This window comes from Silene latifolia, chromosome 5 (assembly GCF_048544455.1).
Source record: "Silene latifolia isolate original U9 population chromosome 5, ASM4854445v1, whole genome shotgun sequence".
NCBI classification, from domain to species: domain Eukaryota; kingdom Viridiplantae; phylum Streptophyta; class Magnoliopsida; order Caryophyllales; family Caryophyllaceae; genus Silene; species Silene latifolia.
The window spans coordinates 40398911-40425331 of NC_133530.1; the positions used below are offsets into that span (position 1 = coordinate 40398911).

Consider the following 26421-nt stretch of genomic DNA (forward strand, 5'->3'; position numbering starts at 1 on the left):
AAATATAGCTTATTATTATAGGGCAAATTATTATATGGATACGGAAATAAAAAAGAAAATTGTGTTGCCATATCCCTTAGAAACTAATTAAAAAAAAAGATAAAATAAAAATAAAAATTATATGATCTCTCACTAGCATTAATGAGAGATCGTTTCTCTTAAGAATTTGTGTTAGTAAATTTACTAATTTATAATACGAAAATGTTGCTTATATCTCCATGATTTTAGCATTTTCCTGGAAAAAAACACTAAGGAATCCAGGATTAGTTTTGTATTTTAGAAAGAATCTCCGTAATTTTAGTATTAGAGAATAATATGAGAAATGGAAATGGAATGTTCCATATATTCATATAGCATATTCTGCCTTTTTTCCCCATTAAATCAAAATTAGAAGATTATTTTGTTGTTACTCTAATATCCTAACAAGCAAGGCTAAAATTAAAATGTGAGATGTCATGTCAGCAGTATTGGCTATTGCATTAAAGAAATATATGATATATGATAATTAATTAATTTAGTTAGATACTCTTTGTTCACAAATAAGATCCTACAACCAGTTGTATATTAACATTTATACAATTGGCCCATTTAATGTATATTTAACTGAAACCCAATCTAATATTTGTTAAACAAAACACTCTCCCTCTCCAAATCTCAGTGTAACCAAACGATTATTGCAAAAAAACCCTCTAAACCTCTCTTAAACGACAAAACTCCATTGTTCTCTAATGTGGAAGACTTCCATATCGGTTAAGTCCAACCAATTCCGATTTTTCAACTTCAATGTCTATGAACTCGTAAAGTAAATTCACATGAAGAATACGAGATTATGAAAAGAATATGAGTTATTATAAAAAGAATATGAGTTAAACTTAATTGTAATGTATTTTCGAAATACGAGCTATTATGGAAAAAGTACGAACTTTTATGAAAAGAATACGAGCTTAAAACTTAATTGTAATGTACTTTCAAAAATCCGAGCTACTATGAAAAGAATACGAGCTATTATGAAAAGAATACGAGCTTAAACTTAATTGTAATGTACTTTCAAAAATACGAGCTAATATGAAAAGAATACGAGTTTAAACTTTCAAGAATACAAGGAGATGTAATTTCTAATTGTTTTTCCAAAGCCATTGATTATGAGTTAAATGTTTCAATTTCCATTGAAATTTCATGCTCCTTTGATGTTCATGTTCTATTGATGATGATGATGATGATGATGATGATGATGATGATGATGATGATGATGATGATACATATGTTGTTTCATCCGCCTTCGAAACTTCCTCCACTATTGATTATGATTGAAGAAGGAGAGAAATAATACTCCCTCCATTTTTTTTTTTTCACCCCATTTCTTCTTTTTGCACGGTTATTAAAAAAACCGATTGAAGAATGGAAAAGTAATGAAATAGATGTAAGTGGGCCTTATTAATAGTAGAAAATGGATTAAGAAATGAAAAAGTAAAGAAAAAGCAATGACAAATATTGTAAATATACAAGTGGGATAAGGGTACTTTTGTCATTTGGATGTCTAAATAAGGAAAGAAGAGAAATGAGGTGAAAAGAAATAATTTGCCAAAAAGGGAAAATGGGGGTGAAAATAGGAAAATGGAGGGAGTAGTTGATAGATTAATTTAGGGATGTGCTAAATCCCGCACAAGATTTTACTCAATCCCACACTTTTCCTCCCCTTTTCCGAATGTACCCCTTTCATTTGTCACTCTCACCAAACAAGAGAGATAAACAAGAGAATTGAAAACCCTTTAAAAAAAACTACGACTCACAAAAACCAAGCCCCTGGCAACCCTTCCCCACCAGTCCACCACCCTCTCAGCGCCGACGACCACCCGTCTATACCCCCCACAGCGCGCCGACTATCCATCCCTCATTTCCTCCACAACCAGATCATTTTGCAGCAATCGCCGACGCCGCGCCAACCTCCGATCACTTGACGCCGCCCTCTCCGACCACCCTACTCTATTCTGACGACCCCACAACCACCCTACAACAACCCAACCCAATCCAAACCTAGTTGTAAAACCTTTTTTTGATAAAAAAAACATTAATTAAATCAACTAAAATACGGGTCTTAATTGAAATCGTTGATAAAACGACGAAATTACGTGTGATATGTGCGAATTACGATTCATAATTGTTGAACAATCAAGGGATCAGTTAGGTTTAGGGAGAGAAAAGATATAAGTGTAATTAATTCAGTTTTTTAGATGGAGGGCAATTATGGAATAATAGGGTAATATGTGTGGGATTTAGCAAACTAGCGTGCGGGATTTAGCAATTGCGTTAATTTAATGGGAGAAAATGATTAATTAATTGCATAATGAAGAAAGATAGAAAGAGGGAAGAAAGATATGGAAGCAGTTAGAGAAAGAAGAGAGTTGAATTGGATTACGTAGTATTGTTTTAGGTTTTAACAAAAATAAATAAGAAATACTAAAATAACTTTGGATGTACAATAGCATTGTACATTTGGATGTATATTCTATGAACGGCTCTTTGTTAATCACATTAGTAGTAAATTGTTTTAACCAATGACCCGACCCAAATACCCATACCCAAAAATGAACCAAAATGACCTACACAAAGTGAACCAAAATAATCCGACAAATTAACCTCTGAAATTGAACCGAGCCAAAATAACCCAAACCGTCCCAAAATATGTAGAGACGCGAAATGACATTATTTTTTTTTGTGTAAACCAACCGGTTTAATCCGGATTCGAGTCGGGTAAGACGCGAAATGACATTATGACACCCAAATTCCTACCCATTTGCCACCTCCCTACATGGTTGATAACTCCCTCCATCGCTCCAAGTTTGAACTACGAGTAGTTATAAAAACCCAAAATGTCCAACTCAAATCTCTCAAACAACCAAACCCTAGTTTTAATTAATCCTACTAACAAAATTCCCAATTCAATTAATCACCTTAAACATTTAATAATTCAGGTATGCATTCATTTTCACTCTTGCTTATTGTGTACTTCAACTAATCTTAATGATCAGCCTTCATTTTTATGAATCAATTGCGTTAAGTTCCGATCTTTCTCTATTAATTGACACTGAAATTAAATTGGGTTTCAATTTGATAATCAATCTCTTTCGACAAATTAGAAAGGACAAAATTAGTCAGTTGAATGAAAAAGAAACCAAAATTGTATATCTAATGTGAATGTGTGTGTGTGTGTGTTTTTTTTTTTTTTTTTTTTTTTTTTTTTTTTTTTTAGCAATAATAGTGAAGGGAAATGAGTGAATTGATATATGGGAGTGATGGGGAGGGTGGGAATGAAGTGAGGGGCAGTGGTTTCGATGCCGGCCGAGTTCAGGAAGTGAAAGCATGGCTTGTGTCTCAGTTTGATGCTGTTGGTAAAGAAGTGCCCGAATTCGAGTATACCCCAAGGAGCATTGCCCATTTGCATAACCTTGCCACTGTCTCTCAGGCCAAGACTCAGGCTGCTGCCATTGTTGTCAATGATCTTCGTCAAAAGGCCGCTGAATACCGTTCCCAGGGTATCCTCCTTTTCTGTCTCATTGTATTTGGGTCTGAACTGTTATATTCAAGAATATGGGTCTAGTATACCGGAAGCTGTAAACTTGTACTTGCACTCACATTTTATACAGTAATATTACCAAAAGTTCGGGGGCTTGAGACCCATATACGAGTATGTCATACTTGTATGTCGATATGCCACTGTTAAATGCAATTCTTGACACGGTTTCTACATGTGGGTAAGGTTGTGTACCTCCAAACCTCCACCCGCCATTTGCAGGTGCCCGTGAGGCATTGTGCTAATGTTGTTGTTGTGAGTATATGTCCTCGGGACTACTCCTCGCCAGTGAAGGATTGATGCTCATTATAGCAGAGTTCTTGGGGCTAGGTTTAATGTTAGTTGATGCATGGTGCAATTTTATTTGTGTGTAGTGCAATATGATTTATTCTTGTGGTGGAACAACTGTCCTTATGCTCTCCATTTTTTATGTTTGTTGAAATTTCTTTCGATTTCAATAGTGTGATTGTTTGCTGGGAAATTTTGACTCAATTAAGCTGCGAGGATCAGGGAGATTTTGGAGAATGTGGGATTGGCCCAAGGGAGTTTGCCCTCCAATGTGGTTGGTTCTTCTCAAGTTTTGGCCAGTGTTTCCAACTTGCTAAACATTAGAGACACTGAATTTAGAAGGTTGGGTTAGTAATTATTTTCTCGTTATAATTCATAACTAAGTGTTGGTGAATTCAACCTCGTGCCTCAAATTTCCAGCGTCTTACATGAGTGATGTGCTTCTAGTTACCTTGTGGGAATGGGAGATCTTTCCCTAAGAAAGAGTGAAGTGGAAGAGAAGAGGGCTAAGGTACAAAAGGAATCCAAAGTTCTCCTTGATTATACAAGGAAGGCTATAGCGAGGCTGACTTACTTGAAAAAGTATGCTCACTTATTCCATTCTCCTTGATCTTTAGAGTGCTACGTGAGAGTTCGTCTTTTATTGGGTATTAATCCATTTCAAGGATTAGTGAATGACACTATAGTCGCCACATTTTTTTGGCATATGTTTAGAATACTTTCCCAGCTGGAAGATGACGTAGCACCTTGTGAATCTCAAATGGAAAACTGGAACAACAACTTGGCAGTCATGATGTCTAATGAGCGAGAATATAACCAAAGATGTTCCAACTATAAGGTATAGTGTATTTGATCTACTAGTGTGTTTCATGTCTTTTAATAAGAGCATTGGAGAGCTGATGCATACATGACACGAAATATAGGCTGTTGCAGCTTAATCTCTATTGTTGCACAATAAATCATAAATGCGCCCCATGTTGCCTGAAAATGCTATAAAACATTCAAAAGCAGTTGATATTTGTGGCCCAATGCTCGTTTTGTTTTCATAGTAAGATGGTTGCCTTGTTGAACCTATGTGGCATTCACTTAACAAATGGAAAAGTAACAAACAAAAACATTGAAAAGTTATCTGATATCATGGTTGACAAAAGCGTCAAGCGTGTGCTACTTAATCTGCAGGCGGTATTGAATCGAGTGGGTTACACCCCGGAGATAAGCCATGAGGTGCTGGTCGAAATGGCTGAGCACCGAAAAGAGCTGGACAGGAAACTCAAGCCAATTCTCGATACTTTAAGAAGTTACCAGGACTTGCCTCCTGTAAATTCCAAACCCTTTTTCCTGTTTATATCCTGTAATTGGGTTCAAGTACCAGGTTAAACTGTTAATGATCCTTTCTTTATACTCCTTTTGTAAAACTGGCAGGACCAAACATTGGCGTCTTTGAAGATTGAAGACAAGAAAATACAGTATGCTGCTGAAGAGAGACGCCTGGAAGAAGTGTTGCAGAGAGCACTTGCTACCACTGATTAACCTCTAATCACCCAAATTTAGTGATATTGAGGTTATGCATTCAATAACGTAGTATTGTCCGTCGTTAAATCTTGTTGTAGTAGATTACATAACCTTAAAGCTGATTACATGTAATGGAAAGGGCCTTGGTACTTTAAAATTGCATTGTTTTTCGTTTGACAAGAGCAGCATATTACAAGCCATCAATTTCTACACCCAGGCCATTGAAAGTAGGCCTTACCAGGAGCTAGGTGTATATAACCGAAATAAAAGGCATGGTGATATTGAGAACTTCATTTGACAAATAAATAAACCGAGCAATGCTAAGGTAGATAACATAAAAGTGCTCTCTTTACATTGGTTCTGAATCTTTCCAGTATCAATAAAATTGGCATGACTACAAAACTTAATTAAAATTGCAGTTATATTCAGCATAAAATAGTTGCTGTCAAAAGCATTACATCAAGTCAACTAAGCAACAGGACGGAAAAGGCGATAAGCTGTCAATAGAATTAAACAAGTGTTTGACAGAGAAGCCAAATTTTCACAAGAGAAAGGAGTCACAACATGATCCCACTCAAATTGGTGGTCATATCACTTTTTACGAGCCACAGCTGCGGCAATCCCTCCAACCAAAAGACCCACTGCAGTAGCGGTTATGCCTATTCCAATGACACCATCTGCATTGAATGGACAACCACAATAAGAAATCAGCCTCGAAGTAGTTATTATGATCAAAAGAGAGCTTTCGCTGATACTCCCTCCATCCCATTTACCATTTGGAACAGTACATCCCAAAATATTTGACCATTTTCTATATTTTGCACTAATTGCAATATTTGACCATTTTCTACATGTGAGAATTAATGATGTCTCTGCAGAGTATGACCTCAAGTCAAATGAGGACAACATATAAAACAAGTTACAACTATTCATTTCTTACCTCTGGCAATGCGATCTTCAACATTTTTCTTCAGGGTTAGTGCTTGCCTCCAATCTGGTGCAATCTAAGAAAGAAGCAAGAAAAAACAAGTTTAACTGATTTGATGCAAGTTATAATATGGTTAACAGGCACACTAACATTTGGATCTCGATCAAGCAGGAAGCTACTACAAGACTCCAAGCAACTACTTCATTCCTTTTGATCCTTCCACAAGGATTAGGATAAAAGCCTTCCGACTTCTCAATTCATGGATACAACTTTAAATGAAAAGAGGAGCAACACACCCCCGTTTAAATAACCATGGGAGAATGGAAGGGAGTCAAAGAGCATCGTGAAAAGAGAGAAGACTGATGGTCCCCTCCCTTTTGCTAACCAGCAACCACATCATCCTTGTGGCTGGTGCCTCAAAAGTTCACACCTATGACAGGGTATCGCGGAACACACATATACAGCTTTTCCTTTGTGATGCTTTGTGTTGAAAACACAAAATGTGATTACTAAATGACTCATAATGTACATATGATTTTCATAATTATTTCAACCTTGTGTTATTTCATAATATTAGAAGCACAAATAGTTTAGTGAGCCACTTTCTTACTAAAATGCTTGCTACCCCAGTTACAAACCACACAAAATAATCCCTTACTTCCCTTCCATTTCCTAGCATTTAACAGTGTCAGACTTAAAGACCCTCTAAATTAATGAAACAACTTTACAATTTAAAGGTTGTATCCTTAGCGCTCGTCATCTAATTCAAACGCACATGGCAAAGCTCATCTAGAAACACCAAGCGACCAACTGCATCCTCCAACTTCAATAAGACCTTACAGCATGTAGTTGACACCAATCTTACAGGAAAAAGGGATGAGAGAAAAATAAAAGATATGGAGAGGATACGGGAGAGGAGGAAGAGCCTAGATGAGGGCTCACATTTTTCTTCTGAATTTTTTCAAACATAGGAGAATTTGGCTTTCTCAAAGAGGAATGACAGCTAGATCTTACTTTTAAGAGCTGCGTGCCTCATAGGCAAGACGTACACTATTTTGCAAGCAAATTTGACTTTTGAAAATATAAATTTGTACCAAATACCCTTTTTTCTGATTTTACATGGAGCTAAAATGTAAAGGTGTAAGAAATAAGAATAATGTAGCATAATGAAGGCAGTGGTACAGTAGTGCGCTTCGTTAGTTGCGCCCTATCTTTTAGGTGTATTGAGGAATTTTGGCTAGTGTCTTACTGAGCCTTAGACTTAAGTGTGTCTAAGGCGTGTCTTTTTAAACTAAGAACAAGATCCATCCAACTTCATCCCATTTCCTTGAAAAGCTACTCTCTCTATCTATGTCGGGTTTAGTTCCAATATATCCAACTTCTAAAAAAACTTAAAACTATCGCAAAATATGAAATACAACATTTTCGAGCACAAGCGGTAAACAAAAAACAACTTTAATAAACATCTGGACATTTGCATCAGCCAATTTTTCATCAATAACTAAATCAGGGGAGGAACTAGCCGTTGGCTACTTGGGCTATATAGCCCGATATGAATTGATAAAAAGTATTCAGTGCTCTAAAAATGCATAACCAAAGTGTAGCATAGATGGTGGTTGGGTTGACTACCATGCAATTAGACAGGGGTTCGACTCCCCTAATGCAAGTTTTGTTCCGTTTTTTTTTATATACCAGCATTTAATGCAATTCCCAAATCCCCATGAAAGCCTTCCCTAATTTTTAATATTCATTTTCACAAACTCCAATATTATTTATTTGTCGTATAAAACTCCAATTTTATGGGACAATCTCTTATATAGATGTTCTATCATGGTATAACATATATTTAAATCAAGTAATTATTGAGTTGTTATATTGTTATCATTATAAAATATTTGATTGATAAAAAACTTGTATACGACTAAAATAAATTATTTTCTTTTTAGATACCTTCTTTTTTGCTAATCTTTAGTATTATTTTGTATATGCTGGATTTTTATTGTATTGGTCATGCAAGATTAATTAAAATAGTTAGTGTCTGTCTCGATAGAAATTTAAGTCACAATTAGTATCGGATCCGTAAAATTTCATATCCGGGGTTCAAACAAAAATATTAAGGCGATTTATGCATAAACAAGTATAAATTTTATTTTATTTAGCCTAAAATTTGACACAATACACAAAAAAACTCACTTTCCGAGTGTCCTGAAACCCGGAAACTCATACATGGAGCTACCAACGATTTGATTTTTTTCTTTAACCAACACGTTTCATTTGTCTATAAATCTAGCCCTAGATAGATTTCATTCCTGGTTCCGACCCTGAACTAAATTGTATTTTCCTAACATGTAGTGATGTTTATGAACATTGTCGAAGAACTAACGATCACATCATGCCACAAAGATAATAACTTATAAATTTCTCAAGACAATTAATATCGTATTATCGGCATATCACTGCAGGGCATATTAGACAAGCATAAACTTGAAAATGAAAGAAATCCAGGATCTACTGCATGAGAACCATAAGACAGTTAAAAAGGGCACGATCATGTTGGAATCACAAAATTGTGATCATACACAGAGCAGAGATCCAGGATTACCTCCAGACATTGATCCACAAGTTGCCTACTCCTGGCAAAATCACCACTCCTATAATATCCCACAGCCAGCAGATAAGCCTTCTCTCTTGTTTGCAGGGGACTATTACTAGTATTGGCTAGAGATGCTGCCATGAAAGATGGTTTGTAAGAAAACGCAATAACTGGTCGCTTATATTATTCAATTTCTTTAGGGAAGAAGGAAACAGCAATCAAATATTAACACACAGTACTTTCTAACGAAGGACTATACCCTAGGTAATCAAATACTGAATACAGAAAAGAATTAACATATAATAAATACACGAGTAAATTCTAGTTTTGAAGCACATTGAATGAGGTCAAATGACAATTGTAACAAGGAAAAAAAAAACATGCAGCCAACAGAATGAAGAAAATGGTGTATTTTCTTATTTCTCGAATTCTAGATGCTCTCCAAATCTACATAAAATTTCGTGTTCTTGTAACTTTATTTTACCCCGTGGCCTTTCAAAAACTCAAAGTCATCGCCAAATCGGAAACACATAGAACATTCAAAAGTAATTGGGATCATGACCAAAAAAAACAGATAAAGACGCTCAGCAACAGTTGTCTACTAATCATTATAGAAAACATATTTTATGTACCATTCGTTTTCCATTTTAGTAATATCTATATTTTTTGGGGAAACTTTTTTAAATGCTTAAACTAAAATAATTAAAGTTTTGGAGCGGAAATAGAATTCGGAAACAGTCTCTTTGTGTTACTAACTACTAGGCGGGAGTTGTTGAGGCACTAAGGTAATGTTGTTGTGGTTGTAGTTGAGATAGAACTATATAAAATAGGGTCCGAGTAGGATCGGATTTCTTTTTCCCAATTTCGGAGGCAATCGCAACTCGCAAGTTAGCTTAACGACTGTCCTATAAAATATTAAAAATTTCTAGGTACACTACACTAAGCAGCTTTGGTCCCTTTTCTAAAAAAAAAAAATATATATCGATATTCCTAACTACAACACAATCATAATGGGCAAGTTGGCCACAGGCCACAGCATTAATAACATCCAAATACAATAATCAAATATAAGAATTCTTGGTAGCATAGGTAAGGTATTTGCAGTTACCTTCAACCATGGCTATTCCTCGCTGCACATCCTCAGGACGTTTAGAATGGACAAGGGCCCATGATAGCCGCATGAGACTTTCACCTTTTTGTTCCTCTGAAGCACCATTAGCAGCTTCTGCCACCTCTCTTTCAATGCTCTGACAATAGTAAATATATATTACAACCCATCATACCTTCTCTCTTTTGCTTATATTTCTATTACGAGAGTTCAAAAACTGGAAGAGAGCTTTAATTTCCATGCAACGAACAAATACAGGTACATACACAGAAACACATATATCAACACTAAGGCACAAAGAAGAAACACAAGAAATTCAAAAACTAAAATTTAAAAAGAAAAAAAAAATCCAAATCATTCAGTCCAATTTGCAAGAGACAAAAGTTGAGCATCCGTTCTTTTCTTGCGTAAGTTTATCAGAAGCATGCTCAATTATATGCAAGTTCTACATATAAATCAGCCAAACTGAAATTCTTCCACGCCATCCGAATGACTGTGACGATTACATAAAATTGCACAACAGCAAATCTTGTAGCTTGATGTGATACCTACGCACAATGGCGTGAGTCACGTTACTACTATTCATGTAGTGGGGTTTTTAGACCCCTATGGTTTTCTGATAATTAAGATTTTACATTGTTAAAATTCTCGGATACAAAAAAAAAATGCAATTAAAAACCCCATAAATAAAAATCACATTAAAGCTTGACCAGCTCACTAGTAATTTTGGCTACACCTTAGCACCATCCATGGTCGCTAAATCTCTTTCAATATTCTAAAATCTAAACCCCTGTTTACACCTTATTTTCCATCTCCACTCTTGTTCCACCACAATTGCGATTCCAATTATATACGAAACCTCTGAAACTACACAGAATTCGCAGTTCACAGGTCTCGAAAACGATCAAGAAAGTGTAATTCAAGAATTAAGATGCCAATAAATGCAATAATCATCAACCACATATATCAACATTCAAAAGCAACACAACAATCAATTACCATCATCATTTCATCACCTATTTACCAGCAAATCCGTATAAACACTTCGAAATGAAATTTGAACATACAACAAAAACACACACAATAACGATGACTAAAATATCAACAAAACGATAAATAACTGAGATTACGAACAAAAAACCGTCAATTAATGTAACAAAAAGGAGAGATGAACATACAGAGATGGTATCAGTATCGCACCAAGGGATATGATCGCCACCTCCAAAGAAATTGCCTACGGATTCGAAGAATTTGCCGATTTTCGCGTCCATTTTTAGAACCCTGATTTCAAAACCCTAACGATTACTATTGAGGTGATGAAGAAAGTTGATAAAATGAGAGAAGAAATAACAAATTGGGGAAAAACTGATTTTGTTGTTGGTAATATGGTAGAGAAGGTAAAACGCTTCGTTTTATTGTTTATGGAATATGGACAAAAAATATTGCGGGTTTCTGATCAAATAAACAACGCGACTAAGTAATTGACTTTCAAGATTGAGCATGGTTGACATAACTACAAATAAACAACGCGACTAATGTCATCAATTTTAGCACAAAAAAAAAATGTCATCAATTTTTTTTTGTATAGCTCTTCCAAAGTAAGATTGATCTATTTCATTTTTTTTTATAAATGATAAAAAGAAAAAGAAAAGAAAATGAGAGAGTCAAGAATTCTAGTTCTATCTTGAAAGAGTGTCTTGATATTCCAAAATATATGACATTGTCCAAAATATCATCGATCTATATACTCTCAGATTAAATATAACCAATCAAATGATAATGTACTTGACTACTTGAGTGAATACCATTGTTGATAATTATGCTTATGTTTATTTTCTATTTTGGACTGTTTTTAATATTTTTTATTTAGTTTGGAGAAATGAAAACTTATTTTCCTGGAGATGTTAAACTAATTAAGGGTCATTTGGTTCAATGTATCAGAATGGGGCATGATACGATAGAAGCATGCAGTTAGAAAGAAGTCGTTTGGTTGCATGTAAGGATTTGTATTGCCTAGAAAGGCATAAACCACATAATTTTAAAATTCATCTGAATTAGCAAATATTGTTTGGTTGCCATGAAGGAGGTGCAATTCATGTAAATATTCCCACTTACCTAAGGGGTCTAGGTAAGCAACTTCCTCCATTATGGAGAAATTGAAATTCATGTGAATTGAGGTAACCAAACAACATGCACATTTTGTAATTCACGTGAATTTAAGTTCATATGTTGTTTAGTGGGTAACCAAACGACTCCTTAGAATCTTATACTTCGTACTTACTCATAGTTGTTTGGTTGGTCTTAAAATGGATAAAGTAATAACTGGGTGGAATTTTTATTTTTTTTAGTAAGGTAAGAAAACTAGATTGATCTTCTCGCGTAGGACCAACTTATCTCATCCTTTCGAATGAGTGACGTAAGTTGAAGCCACCGGCTTTCAGATCACCTCGAAAGAGTTGGACATGAATGTCCAATAGAAGCCATAAAGTCAGCAACCTTGTTGGCTTCACGAAAGCAATGCTTAATTATCAATTCATCGAAAAAATGAAGGTCTAATTCACATCTTTGATAATACTAGAAATTTTCCAAGGAATCGCCAAGTATTACGAATCGAGTTATTAACACATAAATTATCACCTTCTACAATTAACTCTGAAATTCTCAAGTATTTAACTGCTAAAATGTTTTCTTTTAAAGCGAGAACTTCCGCAACAAGAATACTATTAGATCTGCACTGTTTTGCTCCCAATAAAAAAACTTTACCATTATGTTCTCTTATAGACTATCCTAAAGCAGCTTTATTACCATCTATTTTCGTTCAGTCAAAATTTAGTTTTAGAAATTAATTACGAAAATTTCTCATGGTACCCCTTGACCTTGTCAGATTTTTCATGGTACCCCTGTTTTTAAGAATTTGCTTATGGTATCCTTGAGGTTCCATTTTTGTGTCCATGGTACCCCTAATGTAACAGTCGTTAAATGGAGGTTAAGTTTTGATGATGTGACAATAAATTAGTAATTAGAAATTATAGAAATTTCCGTGGTACCCTTTAATTTTGTCAGATTACTTATGGTACCTCTACTTTTCATTTTTATTTCATATTTATTAATAATTTTTAATTACTAATTCATTGCCACATCATCAAAATTTAACGACCGTTACATTAGGGGGTACCATGGGCAAAAAAATGAAACCTCAAGGGTATCATAGGCAGATTCTTAAAAGTAAGGATACCATGAAAAATCTGACAAAATTAAAAGGTACCATAAAAAATTTCCGTAATTATTATACATTCCATCCAATTATTACAAAGAACAATAATCATTATCAGGTAAAGAACAGCTAGTCTTGCTTGTGACGGGCTAATCCCGTCACAAGCTTGTGACCTCTCACAAAAAGGGAGAGGGGCCTGACCTCTCATAAAAAGGGAGAGGGGCCAAGGTGGGGCACCTCTCATGTGCTTCCCACTCACCTCTCAATGGGCATTTTGTGAGAGGAAACGGTATCCGTCACAAGCTTGTGACGGATATCGCCCGTCTTCAATGAGATTTAGGGCTCGTTTGGTTGATACGGGAATTACATTGACGTGATAATTTGCAATGCACGGGAGTTTAATTCCTACATTAAAATTCACGTGAATTACAATAATTCGTTTGGTTGCCATGTTGAAATTTTACTTTTCTAGGAATTTCCAATGACCATGAAGGGGTAGGTAGTTAAATTCCCCCATCATGTAGGAGTCGGAAATTCCTAGGAGTTTTAAACTCCCATATTTTACAAAAAATGGGATAACCAAATAAGCTTTAAAAATCCCAATTCATGGGATTCTAGAATTCCCATGAATTGGGTGAACAACTAAACGAGGCCTTGGTGGGTAAAGAATGCCCTTTATTAAAAGCATATTGTTTCTTACAATACAATCACAACCTCATAAGCCTAATGAATTACATCACCCATTACATTATATAGGTTCCAGAGTTTGATTATATTTTAAATTTAGAGCTATTTGTTTGTTGCCAGCCAAATTGCTGAATAAAAATTTATTACAAAATTAACTAAAAACATATAATGGAAATTAATATATGAGCATTAGCAATTGAGTATGTCTCATTGTGACTAAAAGTATACAAATACTCTTTTTATTTTTCTGTTTTCTTCTCATTTCTCTAATATATGTGAGGAGTATTTTATTGAAATGAAAAAAAAAAATGGAGCTAATATATTTTAATGAAATATATGTAATTAACTATCACTAATATACAAAGATTTGTGATAAACGATCTTTCACTAAACAAAAATTATTAAGAAATGAAATTTCTGTCTTTTTTTTTTGTGTTTTCCAAACTCTCAAAAGACCAACAACATAAATTAAATCCTTTGATAGACCTTTTCACTTACTTGCATGGATTCAAAGCAAAAAAAACAACATGAAATTCGGTGTAATAATCATTCAAAATAGTACATAACTCTTTATTTCATTGATAACATAATCTTACAACGAGTTGTTGTAATACCATCTCAAACCAAACTTACTCGAAATGAAAATACATAAGCACACATTACTACATTACTCACCAATTCTTACTTAATTCTAATTCCCAACCTTGCCAATCCTCAAATAAATAGGAAATTTAACCAATTTTTCATCACTTCCCCAATTGGTCCCATTTCCATAATTCCATGCATGTTTAAACTCCTCCAACACTTCATCAGTCAACAATTCCACTCCATTTTCCTTAGCATTAATATAAGCGGACAAAGATTGTATATAAGTCACAAAATCTTCCAAACTCATCACCTTATGAGCCTCAAACTCGTACGGCCCAGTATGACCGGACTTGTTCACAGGCTTAAACGGAAAATCTAAATCAATGTACCCTGTTTCCACAAATTTCCGCTCCTCCTCCCAAAACGGACCTAAATTAACCCGATAAAATTGTTCAAAAACCGAGTCCATGTTAGGATCCACGAGAGGGGTGGTGTAGCACCAGGCCGCGATTACACCATTGGGCTTCTTCAGAACATATTTGACTTGGTCATAGAATTTGGCCGGGTCGAACCAGTGCAATGCTTGGGCTATAGTTACCAAGTCCACGGTCGATTTGGGTCCAATATTTTGGTGGATTTGGTCAATGGACAAGTTGTGAGGAGTTAGGTGATATTTGACATTTGGGAGCTTTGGTGCAAATTCTAGTTGCTTTGAGCTAGTATCCGTGGCTACCACATTCTTGAACATCTCCGCAAGCTGAAACAAAATTCACGAGTTCTTGTATGAAACTGTCTCATAATAAACATAATAATTACGAAATAAACCTAACACAATACAATGTAATATTTCATTTATTTCGTGTATTTTGAATAAAAAGGCGCAGAGGCTAGCTGCTGCTGCCTTTGCGTTGTAACATACTAGTTTTTCACTGGGCAAAAGAAAAAAAAAAATACAATGTAACATGCAATAAATCAGAAGAGCTTAAAAGTCAGATGAATATTTCCTAATGAGGCACAAAGGTAACATAATATAAACAAAGACGATTTGAGCCTGTAACCTAAACAAAAAGTGAAAACTTACGGGAGGAATGGCTTGGCCATTGCCAGTACCGACATCCCAAACAAGGTCATAGGATCGAGTTTTAGATGCAATGAAACGGAAGAGCTCCGGTGGGTAAGTTGGCCTTGTTTTTGCGTATGCTTTAGCTTGTTTTATGAATAAATGTGCCATTTTTTATATCGCCTATTATACTAACACAGTAACACTTTATATAATTGCTTGTATTTCATGGTTTAATTTCATCACAATTTCCACGCTTTTAAAGAAGGTGAAGGAGAATCAATTCCATATAGTTTGGTTCGTGGGGACGATTGTATTGATGATTGAGAAGTACAATTTATAAATTGAATGGTGCAAAATTAACATTTATAACAATTGACCACATGAAATGATGTTTGTACTATTTTTGGTATCTATGAGATATGATGGGTAAATTATTTGCATTTTTGTTGTTGGAGTTTCGTATTAAATCGATTCATTACTAGCATAGGAGGGATTTGTTCATCAAGTACTGAATTTGGTTAAAAGTTTAAAACTACCACATTAGTTAGTAGTGTTTAAGTCTTTAAGAAAGGCTATACGACTAGGAAATATTTCATGCATCCGTAACATATATGATGTGTATGTGTTACGACTCATACGAGTACAACCATCCAATTGAATTTTCATGATAATTTTTTCATTTTAACTTTCAGCATCTATAATTGTATTACTAGTTTTACGCCCGTGCAAAAAATGCACGGGTTGAATCTTATTAGATTGAAAAATCAATAAAAAGGTAAATATATTTATTAAATGTATAATTTTAGTATTACAATTATACCAATGTAAAAGTAAAGAGAAATTATACACTTAACTTAGATGTAAGTAAAAACAACGCATTAGCCCGACGTTATAAAAATACACAAATTCCGATTTAAGATGAAACTATACGTAGGATGAATAAGACAAAAAAAAATAGCATTATGCATGGGCCGAAAAAGTAAAATATGTCCTATATAGCCATGTGGAATTTGTGGGGTGATACTGATCCGTCTTAAACTTAAGACGAATAGTAGCCGATAAAAATATATTTAGATCTGAAAATTTATACTTACAGTTTAAATCCTAATTTCCTAACCATCATAATTAACCAAATTATTACTGGGCCGACCCTCTAACTACCGAAAAAAACTCCGACCATATAATAAAACTCTATGTGTTATTTATTCTTTATGAGGTATATTTTAAACAACAGTAAATCTCTCTTAAGACGGGAAATATGCCCCCTCGCTTGCATATATAAGACAAAAATTTTGTTAAATCCTATGCATTATTCTTTTGTCTCATTAACAATACTTAATTAACTCGTTTTAAGATTAGGGCTCATAGTACTATCTTAAATAAGAAATTGTGTTTAATTAAAGATAAATAAATAATTGAGATAAAGTATATAAATTGGACCATGTAGTTCATGTATAGACTATAAAGTGTCAACTCCTCGTAAATGGCCTAACTAACAATATTATATGAGATGGACCGATATATCTAGCAATTTAGCCCATAAAACTTAAAAGTAAAAAACCCTACGCTCAACGGCTCAAGTCACCTAAGTCACTCGTTCACCAAGCTTAATCCTCGCCTAACTAAATATATTACTCGTACTATTCTCTGTCTTTCATATCTCACCTCCCTCTCACTTTCAGCCGCTCCATTTCACCTCTTTGCTCTTTATCTCATAATTATTTATCGCCTAAACACCACATATCTCTCCCCCATATACATACAACAATAAATTTACATTATCTCAATTTACATATATTATCTCACCATTAGAGATTCATGCATAAAGTTTAGACCATAAAGATTTGGATCCTTTTGCGATCAATTTGGCGTTTTGGATGATAATCAAAGAAGAAAATTTATATTATTGAATAAGCATATTTTCCATATTTAATTTTTTTATCTTTAATGATTTTTTTTCCGGGTTTTGTTTCCATTTTTATGTACTTTTAACATATTTAATTTAATTATCTTTTCACTTTTTTTTTTTTCGAAAACAATTATCTTGCATCTTTTTATGTATGTCATCCTTGAATTTTGTATATTTCAAGTCTGAATCAGTAACCAGTGAGGTTTTTATTGATTTTTTTTATAATTATATTTAATTTGTAATTTTTTAATTTTTTTTTGTAATTATTCCATTTGTAATTTTTTATTTGTTCATATTGTGTTCCTAATATTGTAGTAGATGTATATTATGTTGGTTAGCATATGTATTGTATTAGAATCATTGAAATCAGGGAATTAAATCCAACAATGAACGTGGGCATCATAAAAAAAAAGTTTGCCTTTTCAACCCCTAAAAATCAGGAATCAATCACAATCCTCTAATTGCTTCAGCTTTTATAGATAGGGAATATTTGTGGGCTAAAAATATAATTCGAGTTATTTAATTTTAACTTCCAACATGTTTCATATTTGGGGAATAAAATATAATCCGTCATTTTGTACAAGAGTAACATAGGTAAGTAACCAATTAGGATTCTCTCCATTTTCTAAAAGAAATGGAGGGTTCATTTCTTATAAAGGGTCAAGATTTCATCTCACGGCAATTTAACGGTCCATGTTTTTAATCGATAAATAAAAGAAAAATGCAATAGAAAGAAAGATGTAATATTATATTATAATGTGAGAGGAGATGGACAAGAAATGGAGAAAAGGAAATGGAGAGGATCTTTGCTCGACTTACATAGGTAAGTTACCCTGAAGTCTGAAACCTCTGCCCAATGTGGCAATGAATTGCATTTGTGCTCCTCTTATCCTTCTTTGATAGTACATATAGTAGCTGTGTCCCTCTATGGAGTGGTTCAAGACCAAAAATCAGAAAGCTTTAGCTCAAATCCAGTACTATTGATTAATACGAGACGTAACACCAATGTGCGATGGTGCAGTATGGGCCATCTTGGTAATTTTTCTTGGCCCGCTCAACCCCAGTGACGCGGAAAAGAACAACGTACTTTTTGAAATTCATAAATATGTGACCCGCTAAGCTGTTACAAGTACGTAAATTCGATTGTCACATGATTATAAAATCATCCGTGGAGCTAAGAAAGGGCGCTCTAACCTTCGGATGAAATTTTCGAAGTTTTTAGTTAATTTTTTCTGAGTGTACCTTATTGTTAAGGGTGCAAATCTATGTCCTATATCGATAGTGTAAAGGTGAAATATCATCTTTAGAGTTTGCTTGGATTGAGGGTAAAAGAAGGGAAATGAATAGGGTAAATCTATTTTACAGAATGATGTAGAGTTCGATTAAAAGCATTGCTGCGAAAATCAATTACGTTTTTTTTAATGAAAAAAAACTCTCACAATCAGCCCAATTAGAAGGCCGAACCCATGCAAAAAAAAAAACACAGATATAGAATTAGCCCATTTGATCAACTCCATTCTGATTATTCACAAAACTGTCCACTTTAGTTGAGTCCATATAGTTTGTTACGGAGTTTCCCACCTATATTTCCGCCATTGATAAATCACTCAACTTTGAATTTACCTTGCCAATTCTATACTCTCTCCAGTTTAACAAAAGAAAGATAAAATCAACCAAATATGGCGGCAATAACGGCGACCCCAATTGCCGCCAATAATTTCAAATTAGGGTTCATAGGTGCCGGAAAAATGGCAGAAAGTATAGCAAAAGGAATAGTAAATTCCGGCGTATTGCCACCTTCCCGGATTCGAACCGCTCATCTCGGATCTCACCGCCGTGAAGCCTTCCAATCTTTCGGCGTCTCCGTCTTTGATTACAACTCCCAGGTTTCCTTCCTAATACACTTGCATTTACTACTACTCCCTCCCTCCCTCCCTCCCAATCATTTGTTTAATTTTATTAAAATAGCGAATATAAAAGGTAAAAAAAAAAAAATGAAAGAGTAGTATTCTGTTTCTATACACGATCGCTTTGATGATCGTCGCGCCAATTCGAAATAAGTTTGTAGGTATCCCTGTATTAGGAATCGTCTAACTAGTAGCGGAGTTAGGATTCAAAGTTAGTGCATTAAAGGTCTAAATGACTGAGTCCTTCTTGAAAAATTTGGGTTGGGGAGGTAAATTAGTGAAGCAATTTAGTAACCGAAAAAAAAGGTTTGACAATTTTAACAGAAAAAGTAAAAACTTGAGTAATATGGAGTAGTTTTCATCAGGGTTACCTAATTCCTTTGGGTACCCTACGAATCGCAAATTATTGAGAGCGAGTTCTAACTAGTCGCTTACTGAAAATACATATAACACATTCTATAAGGAGTAACAACTTTTCATTGAAATGAGATGGATGAAGTATGTAATAGGGAGTAATATGTAGCTAAATGTTCGGAAGTTTGTTAAAGCGATGGGGTATGGATATGACTTGGTTTAAAACTATGAGATCCTGGATTGAGCGTTGCTCTGATGTTGTTTGATTGTTGCAATTTTGATTTTAATCAATATCGCTTTTTTATGCAGGTGGTGGAAGATTGCGATGTTATTGTATTATCTGTGAAGCCTCAAATCGGTACTGCTTCATTCTAGTACAGTTTTAGCGTTTTGTTATATATGGAATGCTCACACTATGATGTCTAAAATTTTAATGCTTCTATCTATATAGTTTACTTGCTATCTGTTTTATGACTCTCTTTTGTTCTACGGAGTATGCTTTAAAGTTGTACATAATCTGGTGATTCTGGTCACGTTTTGATGCAGTTAAGGATGTGGTGCTAAAATTGAAACCATATTTTTCCGAGAATCAACTGTTGGTATCAGTTGTTGCTGGAACAAAATTGAAAGATTTACAGGTGTGTGCCCACATTTTACTGTTGGTAGTTACTGTGCTATAGTACTCCGTAAAAGCTAACACTTTAGTGTATATAGACTATTAGTGAGGAATGACAGTTCCTGCTGTGATTGGGTAGATAGTGTTCACTGTCTAAATTGTTTTTGTTCATTTAAGTATGCGGATAGAATTCCATGCGGAGTTGCATTATTATATGGGAGTTTTGGTGTTTTCGTTGTGGCATTGGTTTCTAGGTTTCGTGGTAGTGTCCTTATATGTCAGTTCATTCGCCTATTTATTGGCGTTGTTCGCATTCAGTGGATCCCAATAAGCAATTGTCTTATGACTAGCCTGGAAAATGTACAGTTTTTTAAAGCTTTATTTTTGTATGGTGCTATAATGTGTAGTTGCCAAGATTGTTGACTCTTGTTAATCAGTTTTTGTTGCATCTATTAACAGGAATGGGCTGGACATAGCCGTTTTGTTCGGGTGATGCCTAACACACCAGCTGCTGTTGGAATGGCTGCATCAGGTTTTCATCCATATTTTTAGTGTCAGATTAATTTCTCAAATTGTTATTCGAAGCTGAGTTTGCCTCTGTTATAGCCTTTTGCTAAATGCAATGATATACACAAAATACAACTCTATACAGTATAGCTGTGAGCTCTCTGCGCGATCTAAATCGCCATCTTCTTGACATCTTTTCTTGTTTATTTTGTAGACCTTTGTTTAATCTCCTTTTTTCAGGTGGCAGATTTTTTTTTTAACTGGCCTTTTCTGTTATTGACATTTGGTGTCCTTAATGTTGTTTCTAAGTAATTTCAAATCAAATTGAAGTGCAACTGTTTAGATAGGAAAACAGATGCGATGAGATGATTGTTTTGAGGCCTGAAATCGATACATTATACTACATTTAAGAGGGCACACCAGAGTCGTTTGCCTTAGAAATCATAGTCTACAAATTGGAAACACGTAAACATCTATCTTACTAGCTCATAGTAATTCTCTAGTTTACCTGCTCATGTAAATTCTTCAAGCACTCAAAACATCACGAGATTGAGAAGCTGCTTCCTTTGAATCTCTTACACACATTCGCAGTAGGGAACTCAAGTCTGTTTTGTTGGGTGTTGTTGACCCTTCTTTTCTCAGTTATCTATGTGTGTTTGTCATTTAGGTAGCCCTCCTTACTCAAATACAATACTATTTTCATTATTGGTCATTTCTGAAAGTGCCTTTGTATGTTTCAACATAGGGGATTAGGGGGTGAAGGCTGCATAATCCTCATACCTCACTATAGACAAGAGCCTTTGAGGCAATGCGGTAAAATAAAGTTGGTGGTGTTGCCTCTAAACCGTCTCTAGTCTTCAAATTGTAATCCTACTCGCCTAAAGTATTATGTATTCGTTCTAATGCGTGGAAATGTCATAGTGATAAGCTTGGGGGGAACAGCAACTGAAGAGGATGGAGAGTTAATTGCAAAATTATTTGGAGCAATTGGCAAGGTCTGGAGAGCTGATGAAAAATTGTTTGATGCAATTACTGGTCTTAGGTAAGTTGGATCCCAAAACTTGTTAGAACCTGTAGATGAAACTTGAAAGTTTATCAAAAGGGAGTTTATTCAAATTTATTTGTCCATGTGACGTGCAGCGGAAGTGGCCCAGCATATATATTTTTGGCTATTGAAGCCCTGGCTGATGGAGGAGTTGCTGCTGGTCTTCCCCGAGATCTTGCCAACGGGTTAGCTGCTCAAACTGTAAGTCCCTACTTTTTATTCCTTTCTGTGCTTCAACTATATTGCTTCCAGAGTTCAGGTTATATATTTCATTATTTTAGTGCTACTTCCTATTTCATAAACACATATTCTTAAGAAACAAAAGGTCTTTGAAAGTGCGATGGAGATAATATTATGTCTCCGATGTTCACCAACTCCAACACACATCCTAAAATATTCCTTAGGTTTAGGCCGTTGAGCACATATTGTCCAAATGTCTACAAATAATGGCAGTGTCCGACTGTCGAGTGTCCAATATAATGATCGGTTTGAATTAAAGCATAAGTAGCTCAGACCTCTAACTGACGAAAGCGTGTAAAACCTAAAAATCTAACGAAAATCCATCATCATCTTTTCCATTTGATTGTTTATGTTTGCTCATTGGCACAAAGTTTTTTTTTTTTTGGTCTAAACCATCCGGTAATCCGAACCACATTGGGCCGACTAATCCGGGTTTCGGGGCGTGTCCAAGGATTACGGTATTTAAACCCCTCCCAATCGCAGTTGTGGGGGATCGATCCGCAGACCTCCCTACCAAGCGCAGCCCCATGCTACCACTGCGCCAACCAACGATTGGTCTCATTGGCACAAAGTTTAAGTAGGGGTTTGGGTCTTTTGAGCAAGTAGATTACTATTATGCCCATGTAACCATGTTAAAGCTGTTTCTCCTTAGCAGTGAGCCGATTTCTAAAAAGGTTAAATATGTTTCAGTCGTTTTACTTGACCAAGACTAATATTTGAACATACAGAATCAAATGATGGGACTTTATAAGACATATGACCTGTATTTGTATTTGTATAATGCAGGTGTTGGGAGCAGCATCCATGGCTGTTAACAGTGGTAAACATCCGGGTCAGCTCAAAGATGATGTAGCATCACCTGGAGGGACAACAATTGCCGGCATTCATGAACTAGAGAAAGGTGGATTTCGTGGCACAATCATGAACGCTGTGGTGGCAGCTGCTAAACTTGGCCGAGAACTTTCCTAAAGCTTAGTCAATTTATTCATCTTGCGGATGTTATTTGACAAAATCATCCCGCGGTTTTGAACCGTAGACCACAATTGATCCCAGGCTTTAGAGTCTAGCTCTTGGCATTGACATTCATGGTTCCAATTTAGCTGCTTTTAGGTGCCAACATAACTTGGTTCTCTCTTTACATAATTGTCTTAGTGTCGATAAAAGTTTTGTAGAAGATGATGGTTGGGAAGAGAAAATCCCGTTTGCTAATGATTCATGATGAAAATTGGGTTGCTCCTTGTTTTCTCTAAACAGAAATGGATGCAATTTTCTCCGTCTATCCGTTCATATATAATTCAGGCGTACCTACACGAACTCAAAAATGATGGATACAAAAAATAGAGCAACAATTATCTTTATAATTTAGTTTAGGGTACTTGAATAGTTTCTTTTTTCTTTTTTCCTTTTTTTTTGTTGGCAGCAGTAAAAAGACGTAAATACATAATATTTTGGCTTTTGGAGCGATAGTTACATCCAGAGGTAAACAACATAAAAACAAACAATAAGCCTAATAAAACTAGCATAGTTACATCGCCTCGTAGTTTTAGATAATCCCGTGCTTTTTATACCGTATTGGTCTATATATAGTGCCTTGTTTTTACTACAAATTCTTATTTGTAATGGTTGTAAATGTGAAACGGATCTAAACAAGCTCATATGGCTTCATATCCGATCACAATGGTCTTGACGTGCTTTCTTCTTACACCATACAAAAATAGCACTGGAAGTCTGGAAGTTTAGATATTATGATAACCTTTGAGGACAGACATGCATTATGTATACTCCATATCTGCCAAAGAATTTCACATCTTCACATCCTTACATTTGTTTTCCTTATCTTCACGGGTAGTCCATTTTTCATCCTTAGTGTCAAAGACAGCAAAAACTCCGGACGATTCTCCTTTTCTAACACATCAATGTCAAATTGTTCCACCACACATGCCGCTATCGACTTCATTTGTATGTATGCCACTTCCTTCCCTAGACATATCCTTGGTCCGGCATGGAACACCGGGAACCGAAACGGATTATCCGGCTTATAAACCCCGTTTTCATCGAGCCAACGCTCAGGCCGAAATTGTAAACAGTCTTGACCCCATATACTCTCCATTCTCCCCATTGCGTAAGTATGATATGTTACAAACCAATCCCTCTTGATTGTTGTACCGTCAGGTAAGATATCGTCCTCCAAACACGTCCTTGTGTCAACGGGAACAGGCGGGTATAACCGTAAAGTCTCGGATAATGCCCCATGTAAGTAATTCATTTCTCTAAGCTCATCGAAGTCGAATGTATCCCCCACTCGTTTTCCTGCCCGTGTTCGGACATTCCTCACTTCAGTCCGAATCTTCTCTAAAACCGTCGGATTAGAGGATAATAACCAGAAAAACCAACTCAATCCGGACGAGGTCGTATCCCGACCCGCTAAGATAAAACTTATCACTACATCTCTAAGAAATGCACAATCATATGAATTACTATCGCTACTTTCAATAAAACGAGATAATAAGTCATGACGATTACTACTCCGATCTCCACCATTTTTGATTTCTTCCAACCTCGACCGTATGATATTGTCGGCATAAACATGAACCGTACGGATTGCTTCTTTTAGTCTTTTCTCCGAACCGACATTAAAAAACTTCTTAATCGTACACACAACGGGTAATAGGTACATGAACCGACCTGAACTAAGCGTAGACGCCTCTTCAAAAGCCCGCATAAACTCCGACTCACCTTCACCCGAACCAGATAAACAACCCGGGTCCACATTAAAAGCCAACTTACACACACTATCAAAAGCAAACCGTTCCAAGACGTCCTGCATGTCTAACACTCCGCTCGACCCGACTGAACCTCGCTCTAAAAGCGGGATTAACCGGGTCGAGATCTCAGACCGAGTGACATCTAACAAAAAGGTCTTTAACGACCTCTTATTAAACTCGAAGCTAGCGGTTTTCCGCTGGTGCTTCCAGAGCTCTTCATCAACGTTAAATATCCCAACACCGAGAAAATCAAATAAAAGGGCGCTAAACTTGGGGCCTTTAGGGTAATTCAGGAAATTATTCTTCAGAACATGTTCCACTACAGCGGGGTTTGCAGTCATGATAGTATGAACTTTGCCGGGGCGGAAGAAGACAGCGGTGTGAGTCGGGTGGTCGGCGAGGACGGTGGTGGTCCAGTCGAGAAAGCGATGGCGGTGACATAGGAAGTCAGGGAGGGTTCCAAAGAAAGGGTATAGTTTGAAACCATGTTTTTGGTTTTGATGGGTGTAGTGGAAAAGGATGGACACAAGGATGAAGATAAGAGTTGTAAGGAGGATGCATAAGTAAAAAATGGGAGATGTCTCCATTTTAGTTTATTAAGAATGAATGATGAATGATTTGAAGTATATAAGTGTGTATATGATGATTACTTTGGCGAAATTATTTTATGTGGACAGAGGGAATCCTAGCATAGTAAAAGTAACACTCGCTAACCAAAATTACTTTTAGGTTCGCCCCTGTATATGGAGGAATTTGTTATGGGTGGATTGAGAGTATGCAAAAGTAGAATGATGATAAGGAGATTAAAGATAGGATTGCATGTAGAAATTCGATATTTTGTGATCTTTTTCAATTTTTTTTTTAAAACAACGGTAGATAAGGGTCCTGTTACATGTTCATTAATTTACATTTTTACCTAAATTATGAGCCAACTTATTTAAAAGTATGAAAGGAAAAAAAGCTAAAACTGAGAATGAAAGGGATATCAGAGTTGCGTAATATTTCTTGAACTCCAATCGTTTAGCAATCGTATACCTCCAATCCTGGATTTAATTCATTTGTTGTATGATTTGAAGGCATTTGGAAGAAACAATGGCATGGCAAAGTCCTTTACGGATAGATTTGAAAAAACTTGTTAGGGTATAAAAAACGGATCATGCGACATCAGATATATTAGCATCAGATATATGGAGAGACCTGCAATGCATCCACATTTCAAGTTCAATGGACATTTGCGTGAGAGGACATGTAAGAATAAACCGATCATGCGACTTAAACCATATCGGCTTAAGCTTGAAATGGTTTCTTGACAAAACTGTACGTTACTTTGCGGTGTCTTATGCTCAACTTTCACCCTCTGACAAGTCAAGCATCTGGAGACAAATTCAGCAACCTCCTTCTTCATCCCAGGCCACCAGAAAGTCTTCTTTAAGTGTTTATATAGCTTATCTCCTCCAGGATGCACAAAATATGGTGTAGAATGTGCTTCAGTCAATGTAATACCTGGATCTTTTGGGACCTGCAAA

At 35.6% G+C, this 26421-nt stretch overlaps 5 protein-coding genes across 7 annotated transcripts; 2 read left to right on the forward strand and 3 right to left on the reverse strand.

Moving 5' to 3' along the window:
• The first annotated feature begins 2837 nt into the window (after positions 1 to 2837).
• Positions 2838 to 5548, forward strand: LOC141657309 (AUGMIN subunit 1-like). 3 transcript variants are annotated; one of them, XM_074464487.1, is made up of 7 exons: positions 2838 to 2972; positions 3251 to 3533; positions 4069 to 4201; positions 4307 to 4441; positions 4574 to 4697; positions 5039 to 5176; positions 5282 to 5548. In XM_074464487.1, exons 2-7 carry the CDS (start codon positions 3269 to 3271, stop codon positions 5387 to 5389), a joined length of 903 nt encoding a protein of 300 aa, XP_074320588.1. In that variant the 5' UTR covers positions 2838 to 2972; positions 3251 to 3268; the 3' UTR covers positions 5390 to 5548. The 3 variants fall into 3 exon arrangements, with proteins under 3 accessions (XP_074320588.1, XP_074320589.1, XP_074320590.1); XM_074464488.1 differs by having other exon boundaries at positions 2884 to 2972; positions 3260 to 3533; XM_074464489.1 differs by lacking the exons at positions 2838 to 2972; positions 4069 to 4201; positions 4307 to 4441; positions 4574 to 4697 and having other exon boundaries at positions 3270 to 3533.
• Positions 5549 to 5664: 116 nt separating this feature from the next.
• LOC141657310 (mitochondrial fission 1 protein A-like) lies at positions 5665 to 11449 on the reverse strand. The gene is made up of 5 exons (XM_074464490.1): positions 11179 to 11449; positions 10001 to 10139; positions 8902 to 9026; positions 6312 to 6375; positions 5665 to 6048 (listed from the first exon to the last, which is right to left on the reverse strand). Exons 1-5 carry the CDS (start codon positions 11269 to 11271, stop codon positions 5963 to 5965), a joined length of 507 nt encoding a protein of 168 aa, XP_074320591.1. The 5' UTR covers positions 11272 to 11449; the 3' UTR covers positions 5665 to 5962.
• Positions 11450 to 14444: 2995 nt separating this feature from the next.
• Positions 14445 to 15791, reverse strand: LOC141657311 (uncharacterized). The gene is made up of 2 exons (XM_074464491.1): positions 15571 to 15791; positions 14445 to 15246 (listed from the first exon to the last, which is right to left on the reverse strand). Exons 1-2 carry the CDS (start codon positions 15718 to 15720, stop codon positions 14593 to 14595), a joined length of 804 nt encoding a protein of 267 aa, XP_074320592.1. The 5' UTR covers positions 15721 to 15791; the 3' UTR covers positions 14445 to 14592.
• A 3209-nt stretch (positions 15792 to 19000) lies between these two features.
• Positions 19001 to 23366, forward strand: LOC141657313 (pyrroline-5-carboxylate reductase-like). The gene is made up of 7 exons (XM_074464493.1): positions 19001 to 19347; positions 20032 to 20080; positions 20269 to 20360; positions 20798 to 20870; positions 21767 to 21887; positions 21986 to 22091; positions 22917 to 23366. Exons 1-7 carry the CDS (start codon positions 19141 to 19143, stop codon positions 23097 to 23099), a joined length of 831 nt encoding a protein of 276 aa, XP_074320594.1. The 5' UTR covers positions 19001 to 19140; the 3' UTR covers positions 23100 to 23366.
• Positions 23367 to 23468: 102 nt separating this feature from the next.
• LOC141657312 (cytochrome P450 CYP94D108-like) lies at positions 23469 to 25740 on the reverse strand. The gene has a single exon (XM_074464492.1). It carries the CDS (start codon positions 25480 to 25482, stop codon positions 23941 to 23943), a length of 1542 nt encoding a protein of 513 aa, XP_074320593.1. The 5' UTR covers positions 25483 to 25740; the 3' UTR covers positions 23469 to 23940.
• Between the last annotated feature and the right edge of the window lie 681 nt (positions 25741 to 26421).

What these genes read in the sequence shown, in the direction of transcription:
- LOC141657310 (XM_074464490.1), bottom strand. Translation starts at nt 11,271, where the DNA reads ATGGACGCGAAAATCGGCAAATTCTTCGAATCCGTAGGCAATTTCTTT. An exon ending in GCGATACTGATACCATCTCT is followed by an intron (nt 10,140 to 11,178) that starts GTATGTTCATCT and finishes TACTATTGTCAG; the next exon opens with AGCATTGAAAGAGAGGTGGC. An exon ending in TTGTGGATCAATGTCTGGAG is followed by an intron (nt 6,376 to 8,901) that starts GTAATCCTGGAT and finishes CTTCTTTCTTAG; the next exon opens with ATTGCACCAGATTGGAGGCA.
- LOC141657313 (XM_074464493.1), top strand. Translation starts at nt 19,141, where the DNA reads ATGGCGGCAATAACGGCGACCCCAATTGCCGCCAATAATTTCAAATTA. An exon ending in TCTTTGATTACAACTCCCAG is followed by an intron (nt 19,348 to 20,031) that starts GTTTCCTTCCTA and finishes TTTTTTATGCAG; the next exon opens with GTGGTGGAAGATTGCGATGT. An exon ending in ACGGGTTAGCTGCTCAAACT is followed by an intron (nt 22,092 to 22,916) that starts GTAAGTCCCTAC and finishes TGTATAATGCAG; the next exon opens with GTGTTGGGAGCAGCATCCAT.
- LOC141657309 (XM_074464487.1), top strand. Translation starts at nt 3,269, where the DNA reads ATGAGTGAATTGATATATGGGAGTGATGGGGAGGGTGGGAATGAAGTG. An exon ending in AGAGACACTGAATTTAGAAG is followed by an intron (nt 4,202 to 4,306) that starts GTTGGGTTAGTA and finishes ATGTGCTTCTAG; the next exon opens with TTACCTTGTGGGAATGGGAG. An exon ending in GTTACCAGGACTTGCCTCCT is followed by an intron (nt 5,177 to 5,281) that starts GTAAATTCCAAA and finishes TAAAACTGGCAG; the next exon opens with GACCAAACATTGGCGTCTTT.
- LOC141657312 (XM_074464492.1), bottom strand. Translation starts at nt 25,482, where the DNA reads ATGGAGACATCTCCCATTTTTTACTTATGCATCCTCCTTACAACTCTT.
- LOC141657311 (XM_074464491.1), bottom strand. Translation starts at nt 15,720, where the DNA reads ATGGCACATTTATTCATAAAACAAGCTAAAGCATACGCAAAAACAAGG. An exon ending in ATGGCCAAGCCATTCCTCCC is followed by an intron (nt 15,247 to 15,570) that starts GTAAGTTTTCAC and finishes ATTTTGTTTCAG; the next exon opens with CTTGCGGAGATGTTCAAGAA.